General features: G+C 37.5%; 1 protein-coding gene across 5 annotated transcripts in view; it reads right to left on the bottom strand.

Annotated features, from left to right (window-relative positions):
* The window catches only part of LOC106138876 (uncharacterized), a 51496-nt gene that overhangs the window by 11349 nt on the left and 12845 nt on the right, over positions 1-27302 (bottom strand). For all 5 annotated transcript variants that reach the window (XM_060950450.1, XM_060950448.1, XM_013340168.2 and 2 more), the window contains exons 3-8: positions 20101-20214; positions 12355-12485; positions 5140-5307; positions 2683-2833; positions 1040-1271; positions 492-659 (exon numbers count right to left, since the gene is read on the bottom strand). In XM_060950450.1, the coding sequence (XP_060806433.1) occupies positions 492-659; positions 1040-1271; positions 2683-2833; positions 5140-5307; positions 12355-12485; positions 20101-20214 (964 nt within the window). The remainder of the gene's footprint in view (positions 1-491; positions 660-1039; positions 1272-2682; positions 2834-5139; positions 5308-12354; positions 12486-20100; positions 20215-27302) is intronic.

Here is a 27302-nt window from a genome sequence, read left to right on the forward strand (position 1 = left end):
CAGGTAACGACCACAATTCCGTCTGTCTCTCTACCAGGGTCTCTGGAAGAGAGCTTAAACTCCTTGCTTGATTACATCCACATTTGCTGTAAGCTATTCGGAGTAAGAAATCTGATGAGACTCACTCAACCCTCCTCAGTAGAAGAGCGTCAAGGCAAGCCGGTTGCGTGCGAAGAAGCTGGACGTAAGCCTGATGTAACGTCTCAGCTGGAAGTGTCCACAATTCCGTCTGTCTCTCCACCAGGGTTCTAAGGGGAAAGGGCTCAAACTCCAAGGGTCTTGTTTACATCCACATTTGCTGTAAGCTGTTCGGAGTAAGAAATCTGATGAGACTTACTCAACCCGCCTCAGTAGAAGAGCGTCAAGGCAAGCCGGTTCCGTGTGAAGCAGCTAGACGTAAGCCTAAAGCAATGTCTCAGGGGAAAGAGATCAAACTCCAAGGGTCTTATTTGCTGTAAGCTGTTCGGAATAAGAAATCTGATGAGACTTACTCAACCCTCCTCAGTAGAAGGGCATCGAGGCAAGCCGGTTGCGTGTGAAGAAGCTGGACGTAAGCCTGATGCAACGTCTCAGCTGGAAGTGTCCACAATTCCGTCTGTCTCTCCATGAGGGTTCTGACTACGTTGATCACGTCCACTCGCTCTGAGAGCTGCTCAGAACTGGAATATGGAATTTGAAGTTTTTTATAGAGCAAGTAATTACTTTACATGTTGATACTATAGTACAAGATTTAAAAATTCAAATTAAATGTCATCAACAAGAAGCGATTCAATTCAATCATCAAGCAATATTATTATTTTTATGTCATTGTTATACATTAATATAAATATAATCACGTCTACATCCCTTGCGGAGTAGACAGAGCCAACAGCCAAATTGAAGTCTGACAGAAAAGACTGACAGGCCACGTTCAGCTGTTTGGCTTAATGAAAAAATTGAGATTCAAAACAATGAAAGGTTTCTACATAAACATTATAATTCAAGTAAACAACAACAATTTCGCTTATCGCATTCGCTTCATCTTCCACATGAAACCCACCTGGCCGGCTCGTTGGGCTTGTTCCTGTGCAGTATATTCGGCGCGAAGACTGTCGCCAGGTTGGCGGGCGTCATCCTGTTCCCGGCGGGCTCCCCGTCGCCGCCGCAGGCTGCGCACGCGGCGAGCTGCGCGAGGAACGCCAGCAGCGCGCTCAGCGTGTCCCTGTGAGCGGCCGGCAACAGCTGCACCAGCAGCCGAATGGCCTCGAGCTGGGTGCGGCGGCTGCGGATCTCTGCTAGCACGATGCAAGTTGGTAAGGAACCACACGGCACGTTTTAGGTATTAATATTATATACAGGGTGACATTTAAAACAACTGCATCCTTTTAAACATAGACTATACCCATGCTTCTGAGCCGTTTGAGCCTATTTTTATTCAAATTAAACGTCATCATTTCACATTTAAAAACCCTCAAAAACTACGTCACACGCTTTATTAAAGACCAATACTACAAAAAGAAATTAATACTAAACATGTAAATAAATGTCTGAAAAATAAATTATTTTTTTAGTATCAAGATCAAGTTAAGTACAGAGTTGTCATGATGGCTCAGCTCTGAATGAATTGTGTTGTTGACCTCTGAATCTTACGCGTCGTTTTTCCGCCGCCCGGGGTTTTGGGATCGTGGATTTTGATACTTTTATTTTTTTCCTACTTTCTGAAATATGAACCGATATTTTTCTTTCAACGTTTTTAAATATCCTTTAGATGAGTACACTTAACAGTTAAATTTATGCAGTTGAATTAAAAGTCACCTTATGTATATATAAGTATGTGAAACTGTTCTCAGTCCCAAAACAATAAAAAAGACCTAGTGTATAGTTTTATTTATTTCCCCCCTTTGGCCCTGTGCGCGGCCACCAGCAGCCGGATGGCCTCGAGCTGGGTGCGGCGGCTGCGGATCTCTGCTAGCACGATACAAGTTGGTAAGTTGGTGTACATATATATGATCACGTCTATATCCCTAGCGGGTGGACAGAGCCACCAGTCTCGAAAAAACTGATAGGCCACGCTCAGCTGTTTGGCTTAGTGATAGAATTGGGATACAAATAGTGACAGGTTGCTAGCCCATCGCCTAAAAGTTAGTCGCCTTTTACGACATCCATGGGAAAGAGATGCCGTGTGGTTTCCGGCACCAATACAAAAAACAATAGGATATGCTTATAAGCTTGGAATTATTCTTTCATGCGATGGGCTAGCAACCTGTCACTATTTGAATCTCAATTCTATCATTAAGCCAAACAGCTGAGCGTGACCTGTCAGCCTTTCAAAATTGCTGGCTCTGTCTACCCCGATAGGGATTTAGACGTGATCATATATGGACAGATGGCTGGATACCTATAAGTAACCAACATGACATCAACTACAGCAGAAAGCAGATATACAAGAAGAGTGTGGAGGGAAAGGTCGGAGTGGGAAGACCTAGACGAGCGTATCTTGATCAAATTAAGGACGTCCTGGCAAAGGGTCAGGTCAAAAGCACCCGAAACCGCCGAGCTTGCATGAAGAGAGTTATGAATATGGATGAAGCGAAGGAAGTATGCAGAGATCATGGCAAGTGGAAAGAGGTAGTCTCTGCCTACCCCTCCGGGAAAGAGGCGTGATTTTATGTATGTATGTATGTATGTATAACATGAACTCACTCTGCGTATGCAAGAAAGCCTGGTACAGGTCCCTGCAGAGCAGCGGGTCAGGGAGATCCCGGAGGAACTCCTTGAGGAGAGTGGCCACGTCATGGGGGCACGTCGTCTGGTCCAGCGGCGAGGACTGACATCGCTCCCACTCTTCCCGCAACTGAAACATGTTTGGACATGCAAATACTTTGTAAGTACTCTCAGAATAAATAACCTTTGTTTTTTTTTCTGTTTTTCTTTTTCTTACATACATACATATGGTCACGTCTATATCCCTTGCGGGGTAGACAGAGCTAACAGTCTTGAAAAGACTGAATGGCCACGTTCAGCTATTTGGCTTAATGATAGAATTGAGATTCAAATAGTGACAGGTTGCTAGCCCATCGCCTAAAAAAGAATCCCAAGTTTGTAAGGCTATCCCTTAGTCGCCTTTTATGACATCCACGGGAAAGGGATGGAGTGGTCCTATTCTTTTTTGTATTGGTGCCGGGTACCACACGGCACTACTTACGTACCAATACAAAAAGCCGCCATCTTAAATATGTACATGTCGGCTAGTTAGAAAGTTCCTTCAAATTGACGAAAACGGACCGTTTGACTTACAACAGACAGAAAAAATTACATATCATTTACTTGGTTGACGCCCGTAAAAGGTATTAACTTACCAGCTTTAGGTGAGATAGAAAAAACATACACAATCGGTATTTAGTATTTTAACAATTTTAATTTCAAGATGTAGGTAGTTGAACTTTTCTTCAATACTGTGTTGTTATCTGGGCGAGAGGAGCCTTGCGGTGTAGGCATTTTTGTAAGCAAAATGTATTCATGCTTTAATAAAATAATTCCTTTCTTTTTTTATTTCAAATAAGAAATAATTAGTACACGAACTATTCAGAGTCATCTATACTAATATTATAAAGCTGAAGAGTTTGTTTGTTTGAACGCGCTAATCTCGGGACTACTGGTTCGAATTGAATAATTCTTTTGGCGTTGAATGGACTATTTATCTAGGAAGGCTTTAAGCTATATAAAAGCAAGCAAGCAACTATAAGGAGCAAAGAAATAATGGAAAAAGTGAAAAAAACGGAGAAAATCATTCATCATTGAGGGCTGCTATGATGCCCAAAATAACTATCCACGCGTACGAAGTCGCGGGCACAGCTAGTCTAAAATTTAATCACGAATAACCTAGCTCTTTATCTGCACTACAGCCACAGAGCACAGAACGTCACCCAAGATGATCTTCAGTGTCCTGTTCACATATACATATATACATACATACATATAATCACGTCTATATCCCTTGCGGGGTAGACAGAGCCAACAGTCTTGTAAAGACTAATAGGCCACTTTTAGCTGTTTGGCTTTAAGATGGATTTGAGATTCAAATAGTGACAGGTTGCTAGCCCATCGCCTAAAAAAGAATCCCAAGTTTATTCCCCTTATTCTGTTCACAACAGATGAAAATACCGCCAGACAAAATTAGAAGTTTTCCCAAACTACGGCATGTTTCGATCGCCTCGACCCAGTTAATTTGGTTTAGTATAACATTTTGCTTACCGGTGAAACTTAGTAACGCATGTATGTATGTAGGTGTTCGATTACATGAGATCAATGCCCCTTGTTCATTCGGTATGACTGAACAAGCTATTTCAGGGCGGATTTCAGAATTATATCGTACTAGAGGCCGCCCGAGACTTCGTCCGCGTGGAATCAATCCCGCGGGAACTCCGGGATAAAAAGTAGTCTGTATGTTATTCTGGGTCTTCAGCTACCTACATACCAAATTTCATTGTAATCGGTTCTGTAGTTTTTGTGTGAAATAGTAACAAACATCCATACTCACATCCTGACATTGTCACAAAGTTTCGCATTTATAATGAGTATAATGTACCCTATGTATTTTTCCGCTATACTACGCTTTACATTTCCCAAATATAAATGGAGAGTTTTGTACGCAGAGATCGTGTCAAGTGGAAAGATTAAGTCTCTGCCTACCCTTCCGGGATATAGGCGTGTTTTAACTATTATATGTATCACTATATAGTATAAAACAAAGTCGCTATTTTAGTCTGTTTGTCTGTATGCTTAAATCTTTAAAATTACGAAACGGATTTTGATGTGTTTTTTGTAACAGGCAAAGTGATTCAAGAGGAAGGTTTTTATGTATAATTTTTTCCGAATTTTGCACCCGTGCGAAGCCGGGGCGGGTCGCTAGTAGGATATAGTTCTTGTCGAATTCATTGCTTGAAATCAATTTTCACTTTATATATTTGAAAAGATGTTGACTGACTGACTTACATATTAACCCCAGCCGCATAGCATCTTTATGGAGGTCTATTTATGCACTAAGAGATGATTTTTAGGAATTCCCCCGAGCACTAATATTTTCCAGATTTTCTACACCATCTGTACCACATATTCAAGCACATTACAGAAGTCTTCAAATATTCAAGTATCTCTCACCTGTCTAACTCTCTTCTTGGAAGCTGATACCCTAAATAGACCTATCGTGTGGAGTCCATATCTCCTGAGGTGGGTGAGACAGGCGTTGACCACAGCTGGGACCTTGGGGACGCCCTCGGCGTCTTCCAATCCCGTCCACGCCCAATCGCCGGAGTCACACGATTCATTCTGAAATTTATTTATTTAGATAACAGATTAATAACAGTTATAAAAAAAACACAAATAAACATACAAATTATTTTACCGAATTATACGTGTATGTATAATATTGTGTACATACTTACATATATATGGTCACGTCTATATCCCTTGCGGGGTAGACAGAGCCATAGTCTTGAAAAGACTGATAGGCCACGTTCAGCTATTTGGCTTAATGATAGAATTGAGATTAAATAGTGACAGGTTGCCCATCGCCTAAAAAAGAATCCCAAGTTTGTAAGCCTATCCTTTAGTCGCCTTTTACGACATCCATGGGAAAGAGATGGAGTGGTCCTATTCTTTTTTGTATTGGTGCCGGGAACCACACGGCACAATATTGTGTACATAAATAAATAAATAACAGGGTCGGTTTTCATACGAACGACTGTACCTTTCGAGTCTAATATCTTTACCGCTCAACCACAGATAAAATCCGATGTCATATCCAAATCGTGAACAACACATCGTCTGAATTAATAGGCTAACATCTGGCGTCGTAAAAACACGATAAATCTCATAAGAATACAACATGTTACGTCACACGGACAGAGCCGATTGACGTCACAACGATGACGTCACGGGCATCGGATGTCATTACGGTCGGGATAATTTTGTCTCGATGACGCAATGTGTAGCAACTTGATGAATGTGGATGAAGCAAAAGAAGTATGCAGAAATCGGAAAATTTTTACAAAACTTTAGATTTTTATTTGTGGCAAATTTATATGCCTGTAACTAGGTTTTGCCCAGAACACTTGCTGTATTACCTCGCTGGATAGCTATGGCCATTCTTTGCACCAAAAAAAGAGCCAGAGAGGCAGGCTCCAGTCTTTTGAATTATACTTCATAAAATATTTAAAAATTTTGTAATAGTTCAAAAGCGTTTGGTTAGTCTTGTCTTGATTCCGTATTTGTTATTTAATTCCTGCTAGATTTGGGACACATACTCTTAAAGTCAAATTTAAACAGGTGATTTTTTATTAAAACAATTTAAAATGTGGTTAATTTCAGATTTCTCAACAAACACGCAGACAAATGTTACTCAATTATATATTTAGATAATTCTATTCCTGTATTTTACGGTGTTAAATCTATGATTATCTGATCCATTTTTACTACGTTATATTCAGGTTATCTTGTCCTCGATAACGATATATTACGTCAAACTATTCCGAAGGTTTTATATTGCGAATATCGGATCGTTATACAATTTTATTGCCACCTATTTTTGTAGTGCATTTTATTTTTGGATTGATCAGGTGATGGGTTAGCAACCTGTCACTATTTGAATCTCAATTCTATCATAAAGCTAAATGGTGGCCATTCTTTTTTTTAAGACTGTTGGCTCTGTCTACCCCGCAAGGGATATAGAAGTGACCATATGTATGTATGTATCAGGTTATTCGGCGGTACGATTTGTCCTAACAAATAAACAGTCAAAGTTACAAAATTCATTTGAAAGATTTTCCATGGTTGTCGCAAAAGGCGACTAAGGGATAGGCTAATAAATTTAAGATTCCTCGTTTAGGCGATGGGTTAGATAACTCTCACTATTTGAATCTTAATTCAATCTTCAAACCATATAGGTGAACGTGAACAATCAGCTTGTTTACCCCGTAAGGGATAAAGACTTTTCTTTATCCATATAATGATTGGTCACTTTCACATAACTACAACGCCAAACTATAATTTTTGACATAATTCAATTATGTCAGAACAATCACAGATATATTTATCAACAAAATATCATCTGTCGTTTTCTAAGCTCTCTTACCGAATAAGTACTAAAAAAATGATTTTTGATAAACTTCCCAATGTTAAAACGTGTTGTTGCTGTCTTCCCTTGAAATGGGGAGTTGTATTCATAGGAATATTCATTATGTTTGTAAGTATTCGCATTCATATCGGTGATATTGCAAATTTCATTAGCTTTTGTTAACGCTGCGAGAGTATTCCCAAAAATCTCCGAGCTCCCAGCACAGGTATAATTTCCTGGACTTTTTTTATACATATAATCACGTCTAAATCTATTGCGGGGAAGACAGTCTTGAAAAGAGTCAAATTTTGTATGCGATCCTCTTATTGTCAGGTTGGCTGGAAGAGATTTTTATATATTGAATGTGCTCCTTTATTGAACAATAAAGCTTAAACTTACTTGATACATTTTCCTTTTCCCAAATTCTTTTTATATCACTAATGTTTTTATTTCATTTTTTCCAGATCAGTATGTACCACGTAAGCTTCAGCAGTGAGGATTGGTCTAACGTGGAATGTACGCTGTCTTTATACAATGAGGAGTGCTTTTTCAGGGGCATTATGCCTTACTTCGCTTACACTATATATTTTAGCTCGTTCATGAGTTTTTTACCAAGTTTATTACTAATTGTTGCCGTTTTCATTGTGAGCCATTACTATATATAATATATAAATAAATAAATATATACGGGACAAATAACACAGACTGACTTAGCCTCGAAGTAAATTCGAGACTTGTGTTATGAGATACTAACTCAACGATACTGTATTTTATAATAAATACTTATAAAGATGAACATTCAAGACCTAGGCCAATCAGAAAATTCTTTTTTTATCATGCCTGGCCGGGATTAGAACCCGGGACCTTCGGTGTCACAGAAAAGCCGTCCGATTAAAAGCATAATTACCATATATAAATAGCAACATTAAATAAAGGCTAAAGATGCTTAAAACCTGACTTACCCAATGCAAGATCTCGTTGGAATTTTCGGAAAACTATGCATCTCTACTATCATTAAAATTGTCTTTCGTTTTTGGAGTTATTTTAAACAAAATCAAATGCCTACCTATATAGATACTTTGATATAAAGTCCATTTTGCTATTAACTGAACTAACTGGTGGGTCATGGTCTAAAGTAACTAAATTAGGTTTTGTACAAGATATATGTATGACTGTATGTTTTCCAAATAAAATAAAACTATTCTTCTTTTAATAATTTTATATGAAGAACAGAAAGCTACATATTTAGTATATCTAAAGCAAGAATTAAGTAACGGCGGGTTAGGTTATTATGACAAGTGCGTTGTTCTTTTTTTTAATATTTTTTTTTTCAGAACAATTCACAATCTAATAAAATAGTCACCACATTCCTGTACTTCATCACGGTGTCCTTGGCCTTAGAACTAATTTGTGTAACAGTCGTAATTATAGCTATGTTGACGATACCCAAATGTAGGCAGTCTGTATTTTGGCCAACAATAAAATGCATTATTGTGGAGATTTCATGTTCATTTTGTAAGTGTTATTGTTTTTTTTTATTTATTTATTTGTTTTACATATTTAGTATTTATTATTTATTTTGTAAATAATAATCAAGCGTTGATTTAAAAATATGTCTTCTTCATGCATTTATTATTTAGTACCGTGTGGTTTCCGGCACCAATAGAAAAAAAAGAATAGAACCACTCCATCTCTTTCCCATGGATGTCGTAAAAGGCGACTAGTAATGAGCACATTCATCTGAATAAATTTTTATCTTGATGCAACATTGGTAAGACCGCCGTATTAAGTATAAGTATTTAATTATTATGAATTATTGTATCGTTACTTATCTATAAGTCACACAAGTCTCGAACTTACTTCGAGGCAAACTCGATCTGTGTAATTTGTCCCGTTTATATATATAAAAAAAAAACATATGCCACACCTATCTTCATCCAATCCAAAATTATCAGCGATTATTGAACGATGGTTAAAATTTCTTGTTAAAATAAATTTCATTAACCGCATCAGAATTCAGAAGAGGATTCTGTTCCTGCAATTAGTTCTTGATTAAGCTAATATGCTGGTCTAGAAACAAAAATATACTTCTCGTGCAGATTAATTAGTCAGAGGGTCGTATAATATATAACCTTAGGATTCATCTTTTGAGTGATGATCTGGCAACCTGTCACTATCTCTAAATTGCTTCGTGGCTCATGACTTGATATCAAGACCTACGGATGATGCGATTTTAATCCAATCTAAAGTTGACTTTGACGGCCTCTCTGGTGCAGCGGTAGTACGCTTGTCTGTATTACCGGAGGTCCTGAGTTCGAATCCAGGCGGGCATGATGAGAAAACTACTTTTTCTGATTGGCCTAGGTCTTGGGTGTTTATCTATATAAGTATTTATTATAAAACATAGTATCGTTGAGTTAGTATCTCTTAACACAAGTCTCGAACTTACTTCGAGTCTAACTCAATCAGTGCAATCTGTCCCGTATATATTTATTTAGGTATATTTATTATTTAATTTAAAACTATCTTTTCAGTAATAAAATGTTATAATGTCCGCATTCTCTGAACAGTGTAAATTATAATGTAAATTTTCTTATTATAAATATGATTTTCCAGGTATATTCTACTTCCTTATAGTTGTAAACAGTTATAGAGCAATATTAAAAGTTAAGCAAAGAGGTGACCCATTGTCAAGTGATGATAATTATCACAAAGATGATAACATTAGCAAATATGGACGACTACGTGTGACTAGAAGAGTTCAAACAACTGCGAGTTTAAATAAACATCAACCTAGTAAAGATGGCAATAAAGGTATAGATATAAAGAAAACTGAATCAGATATTAGCCTTGATAACGATAAATCTAGTATAGATGAAAATAAAAGTACAGATGTGAAGAAAACTGAAGCAAATACGAGTCTTGATAGCGATGTATCTAGTGAAGATAAATATAAAGGCACAGGTATGAATAAAACTGACACAAATACCAGTCTTCATAGCGATGTATCTAGTAAAGATAGAAATATAGGTAAAGATATGAATAAAACTAAAACAAATACTAGTGTTGATAAAGATGAATCTAGTAAAGATACTCGTGAAGGTATACATGTAAATAAAACTGAATTAGATAAGACTGATACTAATGCAGAAGTAATGAAATTAAGAGACGAGGAAAATGCAAGTGACATTATAAATACGCCTAGTACACATACATACAGAATTAGCACAGACGTATGCAATATTAATGTAGATTGTTATAAAGTTACTAAGGAACCAAATAGTAGTGATATAGAGATTCCAAAATAACTATTGAATGAAGAAATTGAAGAATTTACTGCAGAGATTTCCAAATAAATGTATTGTCATAACCTAGTTTTTTCGGTAAATCCTTTCGGTACCTATTCATAATGCAGATTTTAAAAATCAATTCAAAAATCAACCAAGGGAAAGGCTTACTTGGGATTCTTCTTTAAAGTCTGGGGTTAACAACCTGTCACTATTTGAATTTCAATTCTATCATTGAACCGATAGAGCTGAATTTATACTTTCAGTCTTTGGCTCTGTCTACCCCGTTACGGGTAGAGGCGTGATTATACATAAATTTATGTCTTCACGGTGCGTTACTAAATCATTATCGGTAGGAGGGTGACTTTATGTCAGAAAGTTTGGAGCCTTTCAGTGGCTTACTTGGTTAAGAGTTGTATTTAGAAAGAGAAGTCGGGTTCAACTATTCGTTTCACTGCAAATAATCAAAGAATGAGAATGAAGCATGGAATATTACTTCATAACCAACCAGCCAAGGAATTTCCAGCCATTCAGAATGATTTTACGTCGCCCGTTCGCGCGCTGATTCCGAGAAATTGTCCACTGAACGACGTCGTAAACAGCCATGCTTTGTTTTATGAAGTGAGCCAAACTACTCTATTAACTATTATTTATTTACTTTGTTACATTTTCGTTTTACTCTTTTTAACAGTAATTTCATTTTTTGTGATAACAACGAGCACCTTTAGTCGAAAGTCCAATTATTATTAGAAATATTTATTGAGTATTGCGTAGACATATCCGACATTCCTTTACCATCTTGATTGCCACGTTTTATTAAGCGAAAGATAACTGTTTATTTTAAAAAAAATATACTATAAATTATGTCGCTGACAGCTGGCTTATTCATATCAATATCTACACCGTAATACATACAGCGAAAGAGGTAGCCTACCCCTCCGGGAAAGAGGCGTGATTTTATGTATGTATGTATGTATATCCACAGCGTTTGTTTCAATAAATGTTCCTGATTGTTCCATGCCTTTCCCTCCGTCCTTAATGTCGCTTAAAATTGCAACAAAGTCTCCCAAGACCCCAGTTGCATGTTGATGGGCCCAGGTGCAGGCCACGTCATCTATTACGTGGCTTGGCTTGTAAACCTAAACTATTTCCGAGCGCTCAAATGGTGAATGCCAAACGGCTACAACCGAAAACCACTCATAATTGACCTACCCGCCCTCCCACAAACCACTTAATTTTGTTACTAAGAGGGGATCAATAGAAGATGATGACAGATCTAATGATACTGGTCTGATATAGCTAGACGGGTAGACTAGGTGCAGGCAGAAAATAGATGTCAAATGCATCGATTGTCGGATCTTTTTAATTCATCAAAGCCGTCGTCTATTGATAGATATTGGATTCTATTTTAGCGACTTTAATTATGTTTCGTGAATTGATTGCGTAATTCTGCTTGCTGATGTGAAGTGTTTTTAGTTTCGATCATATTAGTTCTTTGTATCTTTTATGTAGTAGTTTTGTTAGAAGTTTCATCTCTACCTTAAAGATTCTTCCCAGAAGTTAAGGCAGGAACTACTTATTTCCACTTGCCACCATAATTCAGACTTCTTTTGCTTCAACCACATTTATCAATTCTAGCTCGTCTTTAGATAAACCACAGTTTTAAATCTGAGAGATTAACTCTTATTTTTCTATACAGGGATCTTTACCTCTTATGATCAAGGTACTTTCTTTATCTAGGCATTTCCCTTCCAACGTTTTCATTTATTTACACATATTCGCATTGTATATTCAACATTATAACTCTATTTTTTAGGCAATAAGGTATAAGTATATCTATGTAGAAAAAGGTTTCAAATTTTGTAAACTTTTGAATTTAATGCTATCAAAATTTAACCCTTTTGGTCATATTTTCAAAATCAGCCACTTCCTTTCTTAAGTCATTCCCTATAGTTACTACAATATTAAACTCACATCATCCCCTTTCTCTAACGCGCTGAGGGACGCCAGCGAAGCCCTGGAGCCCAGGAGCTGCTGTCTCCGGAGCGCCTTCTCTGCTTCCACGCACTGCGTCAGGGGAACACCGAACACTGCGCCAGGAGTGTCTAAAACAGAATAAATATCTCTTGAACAAGACTCAAAACCACGTACAAAAATGTAAAATTCACAACATACATACATAAAATCACGCCTCTTTCCCGGAGGGGTAGGCAGAGACTACCTCTTTCCACTTGCCACGATCTCTGCATACTTCCTTCGCTTCATCCACATTCATAACTCTCTTCATGCAAGCTCGGCGGTTTCGGGTACTTTTGACCTGACCCTTTACCAGGACGTTCTTAATTTGATCAATTAAGGACTTAATTCTAACAGTTTCAGAATATAGATGATTCCATGATCATGTTGCCCTGCACTTGTTTTAAACATTTAGATTTACTTTAAAATCCCAATTTGTTGATTATAAAAAAGGTGGACACTAAATTTGCTATCTATCGCTGTAATACTGATCCGGGATTGGACCTTCATTATTTTGCTAGCGCTAGGCCCGGTTGCATCCTCACCTCTCTGAAAAAGTGCCCAGTGACCATGTTTATCCTGGATTTAAGTAAATCAGGTTTTTCACGAAACTCTAGCTTCAGGGGAACCTAACTCAAACCCAAATTTGATCATGGCTACGCATTCAGACGTTTAAATGTCTGTAGTTTTTAAATATAGCTTTCTATCGTTTTTCCAATTTATTTTGTGCTGCGTTACTTAAATTCATTTTCTCATTCATATTTTGTATTGGTGCCGTGTGGTTATCGCACCAATACAAAAAAGAATAAGACCACTCCATCACTTTCCCATGGATGTCGTAAAAGGCGACTAAGGGATAGGCTCACAAACTTGGGATTCTTTTTTAGGCGATGGGCTAGCAACCTGTCACTAGTTGATCTCAATTCTATCGTTAAGCCAAATAGCTGAACGTGGTCATTCAGTCTTTTCAAGACTGTGGGCTCTGTCTACCCCGCAAGGGATATAGACGTGACCATATGTATGTACTTAAATTCATATAATTGATACCAATATTATTACCGTCGATGATACAGATTTCACGTTAACTGTAAATCAATCTACTAGAACCATAAGTGCAGGAAGACCTCTTTCCCCAAAGATCTCTGACTTTAACCAAAGCTTGGTGTAGTTCACACTAAATCAACACATCAAATCACACCAAACCCATTTGCATACTCAGTCCACACCTCGGCGAGAATCATAATTGTCTAAAGGCCAACCTATTTATGTCAGGCTATTCGTGTCCGGCTAAAGTTATCATCGGATTTGGATTAAAGGTGCTGCTTTTAGACATACTTGTAAATGTGTGTGGTCTTGTCGGGTTTAGATGTTGGTGAATAGAATTTTAAAATGGTAGGTGAATAAAATTAGAAGCAGACTACGCCTACGTCTATGGTATATAGATAAGCTAATAAGTCACCCTAGCAGATATCTTTTTAACGGTGAAATATTTTCAGGTTCAGTTTTTCTGAAGCCTTTACAAACATTTTATAAACTTATATTATTTTACTTCTTTGATCTTTTTAATGAATATCACAAAAGGAATAGGCATAATTATCTAGTGCTTTTACGATGACCAAATTTTGCAAGGTCAGACAATAATCACTTCGTGTATTACACGACCTACTCAATCCGGGATCATGGTCATAAAGATCACCTCAGGGATTTCCGGGATTTACGCCAGGAGGTGGAAGAAGAAAATGATATGGAATATGGTACACAATAAATATAGATTTCCGCCATTTTTCCTGTCGACTAGGGGTAAATTTAAATATATTACTAATTTTTTTTATTAATTCTTATTAGTACAACCATCATTGTTATCTCAAACCATAGAAATTAGAATAATAAATGACTATTATTCGAATTTCTCTATCACAATCATACATAAACTATAAACAGGTAAAGATCGTAGTAAAGTTACTACGATCGTTAAGTAACGATTATGAAAATCTTTCACCGTTAAAAAGATATCTGCTAGAATTACTTATTAGGTTATCTATATGCCACGGACGTAGGCGTAGTCTGCTTTTAATAATTATATTCACCTACATCTAAACCTGACAAGACAACACACATTTATAAGTATGTCTTAAAGCAGCACCTTTAATTATATTTGTATATAAAAAAACAAATCGTTCTTTACGGAATAGCTCAAAAAGTAGTTATATTCAAAAAGTTCCGATGTCGTTTCGTAAAGGCCAACGTATTATTGTCTCGACGGAGCTATAGTTATCACTTTAATAGCAAAGGTGAATGTTTATAAGTAGAATCGCGTCATTGTCGCAAAATTTACTTTTTTACGTTGTGTCCAGTAAATTATTCGAATCGAATATTTATCAAATTTGAAATCCCACTGCATAATGTTACAATGACTTTTTTAGTCACATTCATTAGTATGAATGCTAACAGATGAGGTAATATAGAACATTAAATTCATGAAATTGAAGAGAGATTGTTGAAGTGACAGTGCCGGCCATGTCTAACTTTTAAAGACTGAATTTCGAATATCTTAAAAAAGGGTTATGTTAGGAGTACCCGTAATCACCGAATATGCATGAAAAGAGTAACGACTGTGGAGGAAGCGGAAGAGGTCTGTGAGGATCGTAGCTAATCCATAAATCCATACTCTGCCTACCCCAATGGGAGACAGGCTACAAACAAACAAAGTTACTACAATCTTTAACTCTTTATAATCCTGATTTCTATGGATTGAGATAACTATGATGTATGTACTTATAAATATTTCTTTTTATTATTTTAATCTTTTATTTATATTTTTATTTTAATTTCTTTATTAACTCCGACTATTCTCATCCAATAATTACACAAGTCCAATAAAGATCTTATAAAACACGCGAAGCACGTTTGGCATTGAATCTCAGCAGATATAAGCTATGAGACTATAATTTAATTTAACAACGAGTTTGAAAATAGCTGGTGCCCGGAAGACTGCACGGTCGACATATGTAAATAACGCTGGGTGTAGTGTAAGTAGAACAATGTTTCCAATATTGCAAGAATATGTACAGTGGGCCACATGCAAAGGTACTGAAGTAAAAGGTATACATATCAACGTGGCCTACTGTACACGGTTGTATACATACATTATCCTACCAGAGTGTAGTCGAGCCAAAAACTTCCAATTGGAAGGTTTCTTAATGAAATTGAAAGTTGGCATATTGATTAAAAGAAGAATTTTGTCTCCCCCGTAATTTATAAAGACGTAGGTAATATATGTTTGTGTTAACCCGATTCATGATTGATAAAATTTAATGCCGTGACCTAATTTTTTGCTTAAGGAAATACTTTCACAAAATATATAGTTGGCGCAAGTTCAATGTAAACAATAAAATTATAATTAACATAGTATGTGAACGTGCGCCACAATGTATGCAATGTTCGTAAGTTTCGGTAAACAACGGTATTGGTATTAGTTTGTTGTCAGGTCCCTTGAAAATCAAATACGTATACTCGTTGGCGTAGGTAATATGAACGTGGCCTATCAGTCTTTTAAAGACTGTTGGCTCTGTCTACCCCGCAAGGCATAAAAACGTGAATATATGTATGTATGCATGTTGGTGATGAATCTATTGACCAATCCTAACTAATACTATAAATGCGAAAGTTAATTTCTGAGTTTAGAGGTTTCATCCTCTTTAGAGTCCGTTAGCACTGAAACTAATGTACATGACTCAGAAAAGAGTCATTGTAGCCGGGGTAAAATTTGAACCTAAGCCTATCTGCGCATCACACTTTTTTATTCAGGCACATTTGCGGTTCTAAGAGATAAAAACATGACATAATATATATATGTAAGTATATTAAGGACCTCCAAAAATTGTAATAAAAAGCGGCGTGGCCATCAAAAATGTGTGTTTACGTTGGTCGTGCACAGAACAATATATCGGCGCGCGATGACTGATACTCTGCGCACGCGCACCCAGCCTCTATTTTTATCCCGCTGTATACCGGTTGTGGCGCCTTCACTATTTTTCATATTTTACGCTAGAAATTTTTGCCTTTTGAACTTAGGTTCTTCATTTAAATAACATGTCACTATTTAATTGAACTCAATTCAACATTAAGCCTAATGCCAAATTCTGAAAGAGATTGAAATTGAAATCAGAACAGTGTCAGCGACAGGTTGTAGCCTATTGGCTAATGGAATCCCTTAATAAAAGCGTTCCTATTGATGGACTTTAAAGAGATTGTTAAGAGATCTATTAAGAGAAAAGCAGTTGGCAACATTATGTTTTTTCGAGTAGACCTACTACTTCTTTCTCGTGGCGTTAGTCAGTCGGCTTTAAGATACATGACTACATATAACTCCGCTTCATTCCGGTAGGAATAGGCAGTGATTGCATCTTTTCATTCGCTCGATCGTTGCACAGCATATTTTATTTTCTTTATCAACACTTAGCTAATTATAACATACATATAATCACGTATATGTCCCTTGCGGAGTAGATAGAGTCAACAGTCTCAAAAAAACTGAAAGGCCACGTTTAGCTGTAGGACTAATCATGGAATTGAGATTCAAATAGTGATAGTTTGCTAGCCCATCGCCTACAAGTAAAATCTCAAGCTTATTAGCATTTCCCTTAGTTGCCTTTTACGACATCCATGAGAAAGAGATGGAGTGGTTTCAATTATTATATACCGGAAACCACACAACAACAATTAATAAAATAGGTTTAAAATATTTAACACTAGTAATTTATCATCACCATATCTCATAAACATGTCTGCAAAGCAATCGGCAACATAGTCTAGAATCTAGATTACGCTTATATTTATTGTTATCTTGCAAACAATAAAATGATTTTCATGTTGCAATGAAAAATATTATTCCAGTTTTATCCAGCTGTCAGCGGTATATTTGTTAAGATATACAGGAATCTTATTTATCGCTTGTCAAACAAAAAGAACGCAAATCGTTTTACATTTATTTGCACCTTTTTTATTCTAGGATTTTTATTCTAGACCTGAACTCCTTGGCATGACACGCGAGACGCAGTTAACTCGCGTAAAAGTATCACTGTCTCGTTTCATGTCATAGTAAAAAGCGAAACAGCAATAGTTTTACGCGCGATAAAAACGGCGTCGTCGCGGGTCATGCTGCACGGGCTGATTTCAAACCACGAAGACTGAACTCAAAATGTCGTCGTAGGAGATGACCAAAAGGCTAAAACAATAATTTAAAAAAACGAGTATTTATGCATCAAAAATAGGTTAGGTTAATTAACTAATAATCTTTTAGACGATGGGCTAGCAGCCAGTCTTTTTTTAATCTCAAATCCAAATCAATAAGCCATATAGCTAAACGTAGAATTTCGCTCTTTGCGAGACTGTTAGCTCTGTTTATCCCGTAAGGAATAAAGACGTAGTATGTGTGTATATTTTTGAGTGACTGCAAAACAAAGGTTAGTAAAGCTTATCTTTGGTGGAAAAACAGACTAATTCCGACCGCAATAATAGTCTACTAAAAATCAGTGTGATGTATTAATTATCTACCAGTTGACAGGTTAACTTTCAGAAGATTTAATGCTAGTGATAATTAATGATGGATTTAAAATTGTGATAAAAGAAAATAGTACCACATCTGCAATGTTTTACATTTTAAGTCTGAAATGTTCGAAAATGTAGAATAATTGGGAAAATAAGTTGAATGGTTCTTCCATTCAAATTCATTCATCACATTAAATTCATCACAAACGAAAAAGTGTTATTCAGAGTAAGAGAAGAAAGAACTATTTCAAAAACGATAAGAAATAGGAGAGGGAAAATGATAGGCCGTTTAATCCGACATGATGATTTTTTTAAACTTCTTTAGTAGAATATTGATGAAAAGAGAGGAAGAGAAAGATATAGAATAAATATGTTGATCAAATAAAGCAAAGAGTAAACGTTACAACATACCAACCAACAAAAAAAGTAACATAGAAAAGAGATGAATGGAAGACGCTCCACTTAACTCTGCCGACAAGAGTTAGAAGAAGTTCGAACATGTTTTTAGACGTTAAAATCTAAGGTTAGTTTCACCACGTGAAGCCGCGGTTTTAGTGTTAAAAATAAAGGACATCCTGGTGAAATGTCCACTTTAGAGCTTTAGAGTTCCCGAAACGGACGAGTTTGCACGAAGAGAATTATCGATGTGGATTAAGCTAAAGATACTTCTTTGGAGACTTCCGAGAAGTAAGAAAAACATAGTCTCTGCCTACTCCTTCAGGAAAGAGGCGTAATACATACATACTTACATATAATCACGTCTATATCCCTTGCGGGGTAGACAGAGCCTACAGGCTTTAAGATAGGATTGAGATTCAAATAGTGACAGGCTGCTAGCCCATCGCCTAAAAGAAGAATCCCAAGTTTATAAGCCTACCCCATAGTCGCCTTTTACGACATCCGTGGGAAAGAGATGAAGTGGTCCTATTCTTTTTTGTATTGGTGCCGGGAACCACACGGCACACGTTCGTATGTATAAACAGTAAAATATATATAACCTTTTGTAGCGGGAAAATTATCAGTATCAATCGCAAGACGCGTTAAATGTGGTTTGCAGACGGTCATCGGTATGGTGCAATAAATACGTGTCTGTGAGAACACGTCAACCGCATGACTAATAGCATAGTCTGCCAATTGTGACCGAGTCGGACTTCGAATATTATCGACATTATCGCTAGTATAGTTATTTAGCTTAATAATAAGGAAACAATTATAGTATTTAGCTTACAATATTGCGTCCGCTCGAATTTTAAAATTAAAACTAGGGGAACACCTAGTGTGGTGGAAATGAAATTTGGTAAGTATTGGATTTTAACAGGCGCCTTATTTCTAAGGTTATAGTAGCTTAGGTGAACTGCAGTGCAGTTTGTAACCGCTTTTTCTGCACTGACGCTTTGGACGCGGCAATCAACTTTGTTTTAAGTATTTTATTTGACGTCAACCAATGTTGTGAAACCAAAAGATATGACAATTGTGATATTCAGGTGTCCCATTATAATGAATAATAGTTTTGAATTTGAATTTGGTGATAATCATTTGAGGGTGAGCATATAACTCATGCATTTTATTAATAAGTAAGGACCTTTTCGCGAATGATATACGTGAGTATAATGTATGTATTTCAACGAAATTTCGATAAAGCATAGATAATTTGATTGCTCCTATAAAACTTAAATAAAGATTTTGAAAAGTAATTTGTACATTTATTAAAAAAAATTCTTAAGTTTATAAAAAAATTTTATATGTTTATATAAAATTTTTTTACAAAACGCGTTAAAGATGACACATAAAACATAATAATTTTTATACTATTCTTATGATTCAAATTATACTTTAATTAGTTGGAAAAGCCCAAGTATTACGTTATCGTAATTATTTTTAGTTTCTTTCTAAAAGCCGGTGGACTGAAACTGATCTGTTCATGGAATTAATCTAAGACTGTTCAAAAGAAAAATTCAAGACTGTTGGCTCTGTCTACTTCGCAAGGGATATAGACGTGACTATATACATATATGTATTAAATAAATCCGCCGTTGCAATATACAATTATTACAACAGTTACACCAACAATACAGTTACAAAATTTAAACCGATTGACAAAGGCGTGATTTTATGTATGTATGTATGTAATAGAAGACAATTTGTATATCATACCTTTGTCCTTGTCGTCTTTCCTGGTCTGCTCGAAGAAGCCCGTGGTGAGCGCCTTCTTCTTCAGCAGGATCGCGCGTCGCTTCGGCTTGGCAGTGGCGCTGATGGGGGTGTTCTCTAAACAAACAGGTTATATGAATTTTCACAATTTAAAGAGAGCTGATGTGTTTGTTAAGATCACTTCATTGGTTGTTATTGGCTTGGTCTACATAATAAATATACATACTGTACATACATACATAAGGTCACGTCTATATCCCCTGCGGGGTAGACAGAGCCAACAGTCTTGAAAAGACTGAATGGCCTCGTTCAGCTATTTGGCTTAATAATAATATAAAAAATATAGTTACGTCTATATCAAATGCGGGGTAGACAGAGCCAAGAGTCGAAAAAGACTAAAAGCCACGTTCAGCTGTATGGCTTCATGATGGAATTGACATTCAAATAGTGACAGATTGCTAGCCCATCGCCTTCAAGAGAAATCTTAAGTTTATAAGTAAGTATATGCCTTTAGTTGCCTTTTACGACATCGATGAAAAAGACATATGAATGGTTCTATCCTGAAGTTCCGGAAAACACATGGCGTGTACTAGATTGTATTAATTAATTTTCACTATTTAAATAGAGGCGACATGATTATTGTGCTTTTTCGTAGCCTGTCGACGCTGGCAGATCATTTATGCGAAGACCATGACCATGGCCTTGTGGTTCCCGGCACCAATGAAAAAAGAATAGGACCACTCCATCCCTTTCCCATGGATGTCGTAAAAGGCGACTAAGGGATAGGCTTACAAAATTGGGATTCTATTTTAAGTAATCCTACACGTGCGTATTGCGTGCGAGTTCAGTGGTCAAAAGTACAAAAAACCGGTTACAAGATGTAAAAAAAAACCGTTTACAAACAAACATACAGTGCTACCGGAGTGCGGAACCCGACACTTGTTGTGATAGCCGGGTTCAACCAGGCCAGAAATTTCAATTTTGTGCCAAAATTTACATACTCATACATACATACATATGGTCACGTCTATATCCCTTGCGGGGTAGACAGAGCCAACGGTCTTGAAAAGACTGAATGGCCACGTTCAGCTATTTGGCTTAATGATGGATTTGAGATTCAGATAGTGACAGGTTGCTAGCCCATTGTTAAAAAGGTAGACAGAGCCAACAGTCTTTTCAAGACTGTTGGCTCTGTCTACCCCGCAAGGGATATAGACGTGATTATATGTATGTATGTATGTATAATGCTAAGAAGGCTGAACGAATCAACGTTAATACACGTTGACAAGCTGGACAGCGAATTAAATAAGCGAAACGGCCGGCGCCATTTGAAACGGTGTCGCTTGCGCAGTAATTATGTTAATAAAGATTTATTTGACAGCTCTAGCACGCATATAACGTTTGCTACAAACTGGCAAACGCTTAGTACAGAGATGAATAGGCATAGGGTACACCCACGTATTGTAAGCAGTACCTGAACGCCCGAGCTCAGTCCGGTGTTTCTTGGTAACTGTTTCGAATGACATCCGAAAAACCAAAGAAGTAACTTTCTTTTATGAGAAAAAAAAGAAACAAAACACTAGTTCGTAGTAAACAAATCTAGAAACGTGAACTTGATGAGGTTCGCGCGGGTCATCCCGAAATTATCGAACGCTAAATTGAAGACAAATTGTTTAGGTGAACAAGTAAAAAGCGGATTTTCCCAAATATGGCCCCACTAGATCAAATATATTGTTGTGTCAATGAAGCTGTAAATACTGACAATTTTGATAACACGATATCACGTCTATATCCCTTTTGGGGTAGACAGAGCCAACAGTCTTAAAAAGTCTGAAAGGCCACGTTCAAGTGTTGGGCTATATGATAGAATTGAGATTCAAAAAGTGACAGGTTGCTAGCCCATTGCCTAAAAGAAAAATCCCAAGTTTATCAGCCAATCCCTTAGTCGCCTTTAATGACATCCATGGGAAAGAGATGTTTTTTGATTCAACGTCGAAACGTGACTTTCATGGAATATTGACGAAGAAGGCTCTGTCTACCCCGTAAGGGATAAAGACGTGACCATATGTATGTATGTATACACGTAACGTCGCCACAAATGTGCAATGGCTCATCCACATTTACCCGTTCTGCAATACCAATTTGATAAACAACCGGTATTTCATCTAGATACCATCTTTCTTTTGCCGTGTGGTTCCCGGCACAAATACAAACAAGAATAGGACCACTCCATCTCTTTCCCATGGATGTCGTAAAAGGCGACTAAGGGATAGGCTTACAAACTTGGAATTCTTTTTTTTAGGCGATGGGCTAGCAACCTGTCACTATTTGAATCTCAATTGTATCATTAAGCCAAATAGCTGAACGTGGCCATTCAGTCTTTTCAAGACTGTTGACTCTGTCTACCCCGCAAGGGATATAGACGTGACCATATGTATGTATGTATATATGTAACGTCGCTAAAAATACGCAATGGCGCATCCACATTTACCCGTTCTGCATTACCAATTTGATATGCAACCGGTATTTCATCTAGATACCATCTTTCTCCCACGCCTGCCTGGCGACCACTCAGCTCAGCAATTGGTCTGCTGCCATGGTCTATATGTCATCTCTCAGGTTTAGTGGGTTTTAATTGCCTTGATATCGTGCATTCAAATCGACAATTAGTAATGCTAATAATAAGAGATTTGTGAAGGGTAATTTTTCATGTGATGAGTTAACTTTCATTGCGTTCGTGGTTTGGGATTCAAGGTCAATCTCTAGCTTGTTATAGTGTTTTTTGGAAGTGCATTTACATTTGATTGCTTGTAAGCTTAGATTTTGTTAAAATATAGTATGTAGATAATAACACACGCCGAGCTTGCATGAAAAGAGTTATGAATGTGGATGAAGCGAAGGAAGTATGCAGAGATCGTGGCATGTGGAAAGAGGTAGTCTCTGCCTACCCTTCCGGGAAAGAGGTGTATACACACGTACATCCATCTCAGTTTGATCCAAAAGTTTGACTGGCAGAGAATACCTTATAGCATAAAGTCCACCTGTTGTACATTTTACATACAATGTAGCCTAAGTGTTATTCTGGGTCCTTAGGTACCCACATACCAAATTTCATCGTAATATGTGCAGTAGTTTTTGCGTGAAAGAGTAACAAACATCCATACTGACATCCTGACATACAAACTTTCGCATTTATAATATTAGTAGGATATATTCCAATGATGATTTAATTCATTCTCATGAGACGGGACTAACTAAACGACACGACGTTTCAATCGCGCGATAAAAACAGCGTCGCGCAAGCAATGCTGATCAGAAATGTATGAATGTCGATAAACCCCAAAACCCGCGAGTCAACAACATTGTATCGGACACCGAAATGTGCAGAACCAACCCATCTTACATTCCTTTTGGATAATAAACAGAGAACTAGGAAACGAGTGCCGTGTGGTTCCCGGCACCAATAAGAAAAAAAGAATAGGACCACTCCATCTCGTTCCCATGGATGTCGTAAAAGGCGACTAAGGGAAAGGCTTGTAAACTTGGGATTCTTCTTTTAGGCGATGGGCTAGCAACCCGTCACTATTTGAATCTCAATTCTATCATTGAGCCAAACAGCTGAACGTGGCCTATCAGTCTTTTCAAGAAGGCTCTGTCTACCCCGTAAGGGATAAACACGTGACCATATGTATGTATGTATACATGTAACGTCGCCAAAAATGCGCAATGGCGCATCCACATTTGCCCGTTCTGCATTACCAATTTGATATGCAACCGGTATTTCATCTAGATACCATCTTTCTCCCACGCCTGCCTGGCGACCACTCAGCTCAGCAATTGGTCTGCTGCCATGGTCTTTATGTCATCTCTCAGTTTTAGTGGGTTTTAATTGCCTTGATATCGTGCATTCATATCGACAATTAGTAATGCTAATAATAAGAGATTTGTGAAGGGTAATTTTTCATGTGATGAGTTAACTTTCATTGCGTTCGTGGTTTGGGATTCAAGGTCAATCTCTAGCTTGTTATAGTGTTTTTTTGGAGTGCATTTACATTTGATTGCTTCTAAGCTTTGATTTTGTTAAAATATAGTATGTAGATAATAACACACGCCGAGCTTGCATGAAAAGAGTTATGAATGTGGATGAAGCGAAGGAAGTATGCAGAGATCGTGGCATGTGGAAAGAGGTAGTCTCTGCCTACCCTTCCGGGAAAGAGGCGTGATTTTATGTATGTATGTATGTATTACACACGTACATCCATCTCAGTTTGATCCAAAAGTTTGACTGGCAGAGAATACACTGTTGTACATTTTACATACATGCATATCATCTCGTCTATATCCCTTGTGGGATAGACAGAGCTTGTCAGTCTTCAAAAGATTGAAAGGCCACGTTCAGCTGTTCGGCTTAATGATAGAATTGAGATTCAAATAGTGACAGGTTGCTAGCCCATCGCCTAAAAGAAGAATCCCAAGTTTATAAGACAATCCCTTAGTCGCCTTTTACGACATCCACGAGAAAGACACGGAGTAGTCCCATTCTTTTTTCTATTTGTGCCGGGAACCAAATAGCAATTTTACTTGCATAAAATTTAAATAGATATCTAAATAATTTATTTCTTATGCTAAGGATTTAACTAGATTTTACAGGCCTGCCTAGCGACCACTCAGCTCAGCAAGTCAAAAACATTGTTTCGGACACCGAAATGTGCAGAACCAACCCATCTTACATTCCTTTTCTACACTAATATTATAAAGAGGAAAACTTTGTTTGTTTGCTTGTAATGAATAGGCTCAAAAACTAATGGACCGATTTTAAAAATTCTTTCACCATTCGAAAGCTACATTATCCACGAGTAACATAGACTATAAGTTATTTTGGAAAAAAAAAATAGGGTTCCGTAATTAATATATAAAAATAATTGGCAAAACAGCGTTTGCCGGGTCAGCGAGTGGATAATAACAAGAGAACAAGGAAACTAGCCGTGAGAATTCCCGCTAAACAGAGCATAGCAACACTAACACCACACACAGACGGGAACGTAACTCGTGTATCTATATATAGCGCGTTGGAATGCCCAGCACGCGCGCGGACTTTATCTCGGAAACGTGTGACATTTTGCAAGAAAGTGCAATTGATTGCGGCGGGTTATACATACGTTGCGGGGTAGACAGAGACAATAGTGTTGAAAAGGTAAGGCTAAATTCATCTGTATGGCTGATGGAATTGAAATTCATGCATCAAGAAGAAGAATCCCATGATTCTTTCGCTTCATTCAAGCAAAAAATGTGATTTAGAGTATTTCTGTTTATATGTACTCGTATAACGGGTAAACAATAGCTTTGATTTGAATTTGGTTATCTGAAATATATTCTACATACAAATTAAACTCCATCTCTTTCCTGTGGATGTCGTAAAAGGCGACTAAGGGATAGGCTTACAAACTTGGGATTCTTTTTTTAGGCGACGGGCTAGCAACCAATCTCAATTCTATCATTAAGACAAATAGCTGAGCCTATCAGTCTTTTCAAGACTATTGACTCTGTCTTCCCCACAAGGGATATAGACGTGACCATATGTATGCATGTATGTATACAAATTAAAATGTGGTGTACAAATATTTCTCGCTACACTGCTCTAAGGGGACAAAAGAGATGTTCAGCTTATTTCATCTTATGAGTATGCAAAAAAGTGAGACAGCAATATGTTTACGTTCACATACATATGGTCACGTCTATATCCCTTGCGGGGTAGACAGAGCCAACAGTCTTGAAAATACTGAATGGCCACGTTCAGCTATTTGGCTTAATGATAGAATTTGTGCCGTGTGGCTCCCGGCTCCAATACAAAAAAGAATAGAACCACTCCATCTCTTTCCCATGGATGTCGTAAAACGCGACTAAGGGATAGGCTTACAAACTTGGGATTCTTTTTAGGCGATGGGCTAGCAACCTGTCACTAGTTGAATTTCAATTCTATCGTTAAGCCAAATAGCTGAACGTGGCCATTCAGTCTTTTCAAGACTGTTGGCTCTGTCTACACCGCAAGGGATATAGACGTGACCATATGTATGTATGTATAGAATTAACGTTCACAGCCAGACATAACAGAAGTAGCCCGAGAAGACCACACCTCAGCCTTCCATTTGGCACTTAAGCTCCTGATCACATGACTCCGTTTTGAATGAGTTTTGTTGAAAGAGATTATTTTCGATCGGGAATGTGTAGTGGGCGATACTTTAAATCAGTTTGTCTCTGGTCTGCGTGGGTTAGCTGACTGGTTTATATGGTCATCGATTGTTTCTGGGTTTCCCTAAAGAGCAGTGATGTGCGTTACCCAAAGACAAATAGGAAGTGACTTAATTTCTAAAAAAAAAATGATAAAATTACGACTCCGTGTGCCGTGCGGTTCCCGGCACTAATAAAAAAAAGAATAGGACCACTCCATCTCGTTGCCATGAGGATGTCGTAAAAGGCAACTAAGGGATAGGCTCACAAACTTGGGATGCTTCTTTTAGGCGATGGGCTAGCAACCTGTCACTATTTGAATCTCAATTCTATCATTAAGCCAAATAGCTGAACGTGGCTATTCAGGCTTTTCAAGACTGTTGGCTCTGCCTACCACGCAAGGGATATAGACGTGACCATATGTATGTATATACATATGTATGTACTAGAGGCCGCCCGCGACTTCGTCCGCATGGAAACCCTATCAATCCCGCGGGAACTCTGGGATAAAAATTAGCCTATGTGTTATTCTGGGTCTTCAGCTACCTACATACCAAATTTCATGGTAATCGGTTCAGTAGTTTTTGCGTGAAAGAGTAACAAACATCCATACATCCATACAAACTTTCGCCTTTATAATAGTAAGTAGGATTAGTACAACAACTAAATGATATGTCAAAATTAAAATAAATGGTTAAAATGACAATATTTAGTATCAATATGGACAAGCACCGTCAAAGCAACCTGTCACAGCCCGTGACGTCATCACACGTCACGTTCGCGTAACTGCCACGTATTATGTGCCGCCATCTTGGATTTTGTGTGTCAACGTATTTAGAGAACTATCCAGATGGTCATCGGTGTGTGAGTTTGAAACCGTTTGTTTTTATAAGTTGACTAAAACATAAATGAGAGTTTATGCCGTGTAGTTACCGGCACTATGGAATAGAACCACTCCATATCTTTCCCATGGATGT

This window comes from Amyelois transitella, chromosome 21 (assembly GCF_032362555.1).
Source record: "Amyelois transitella isolate CPQ chromosome 21, ilAmyTran1.1, whole genome shotgun sequence".
NCBI lineage: Eukaryota > Metazoa > Arthropoda > Insecta > Lepidoptera > Pyralidae > Amyelois > Amyelois transitella.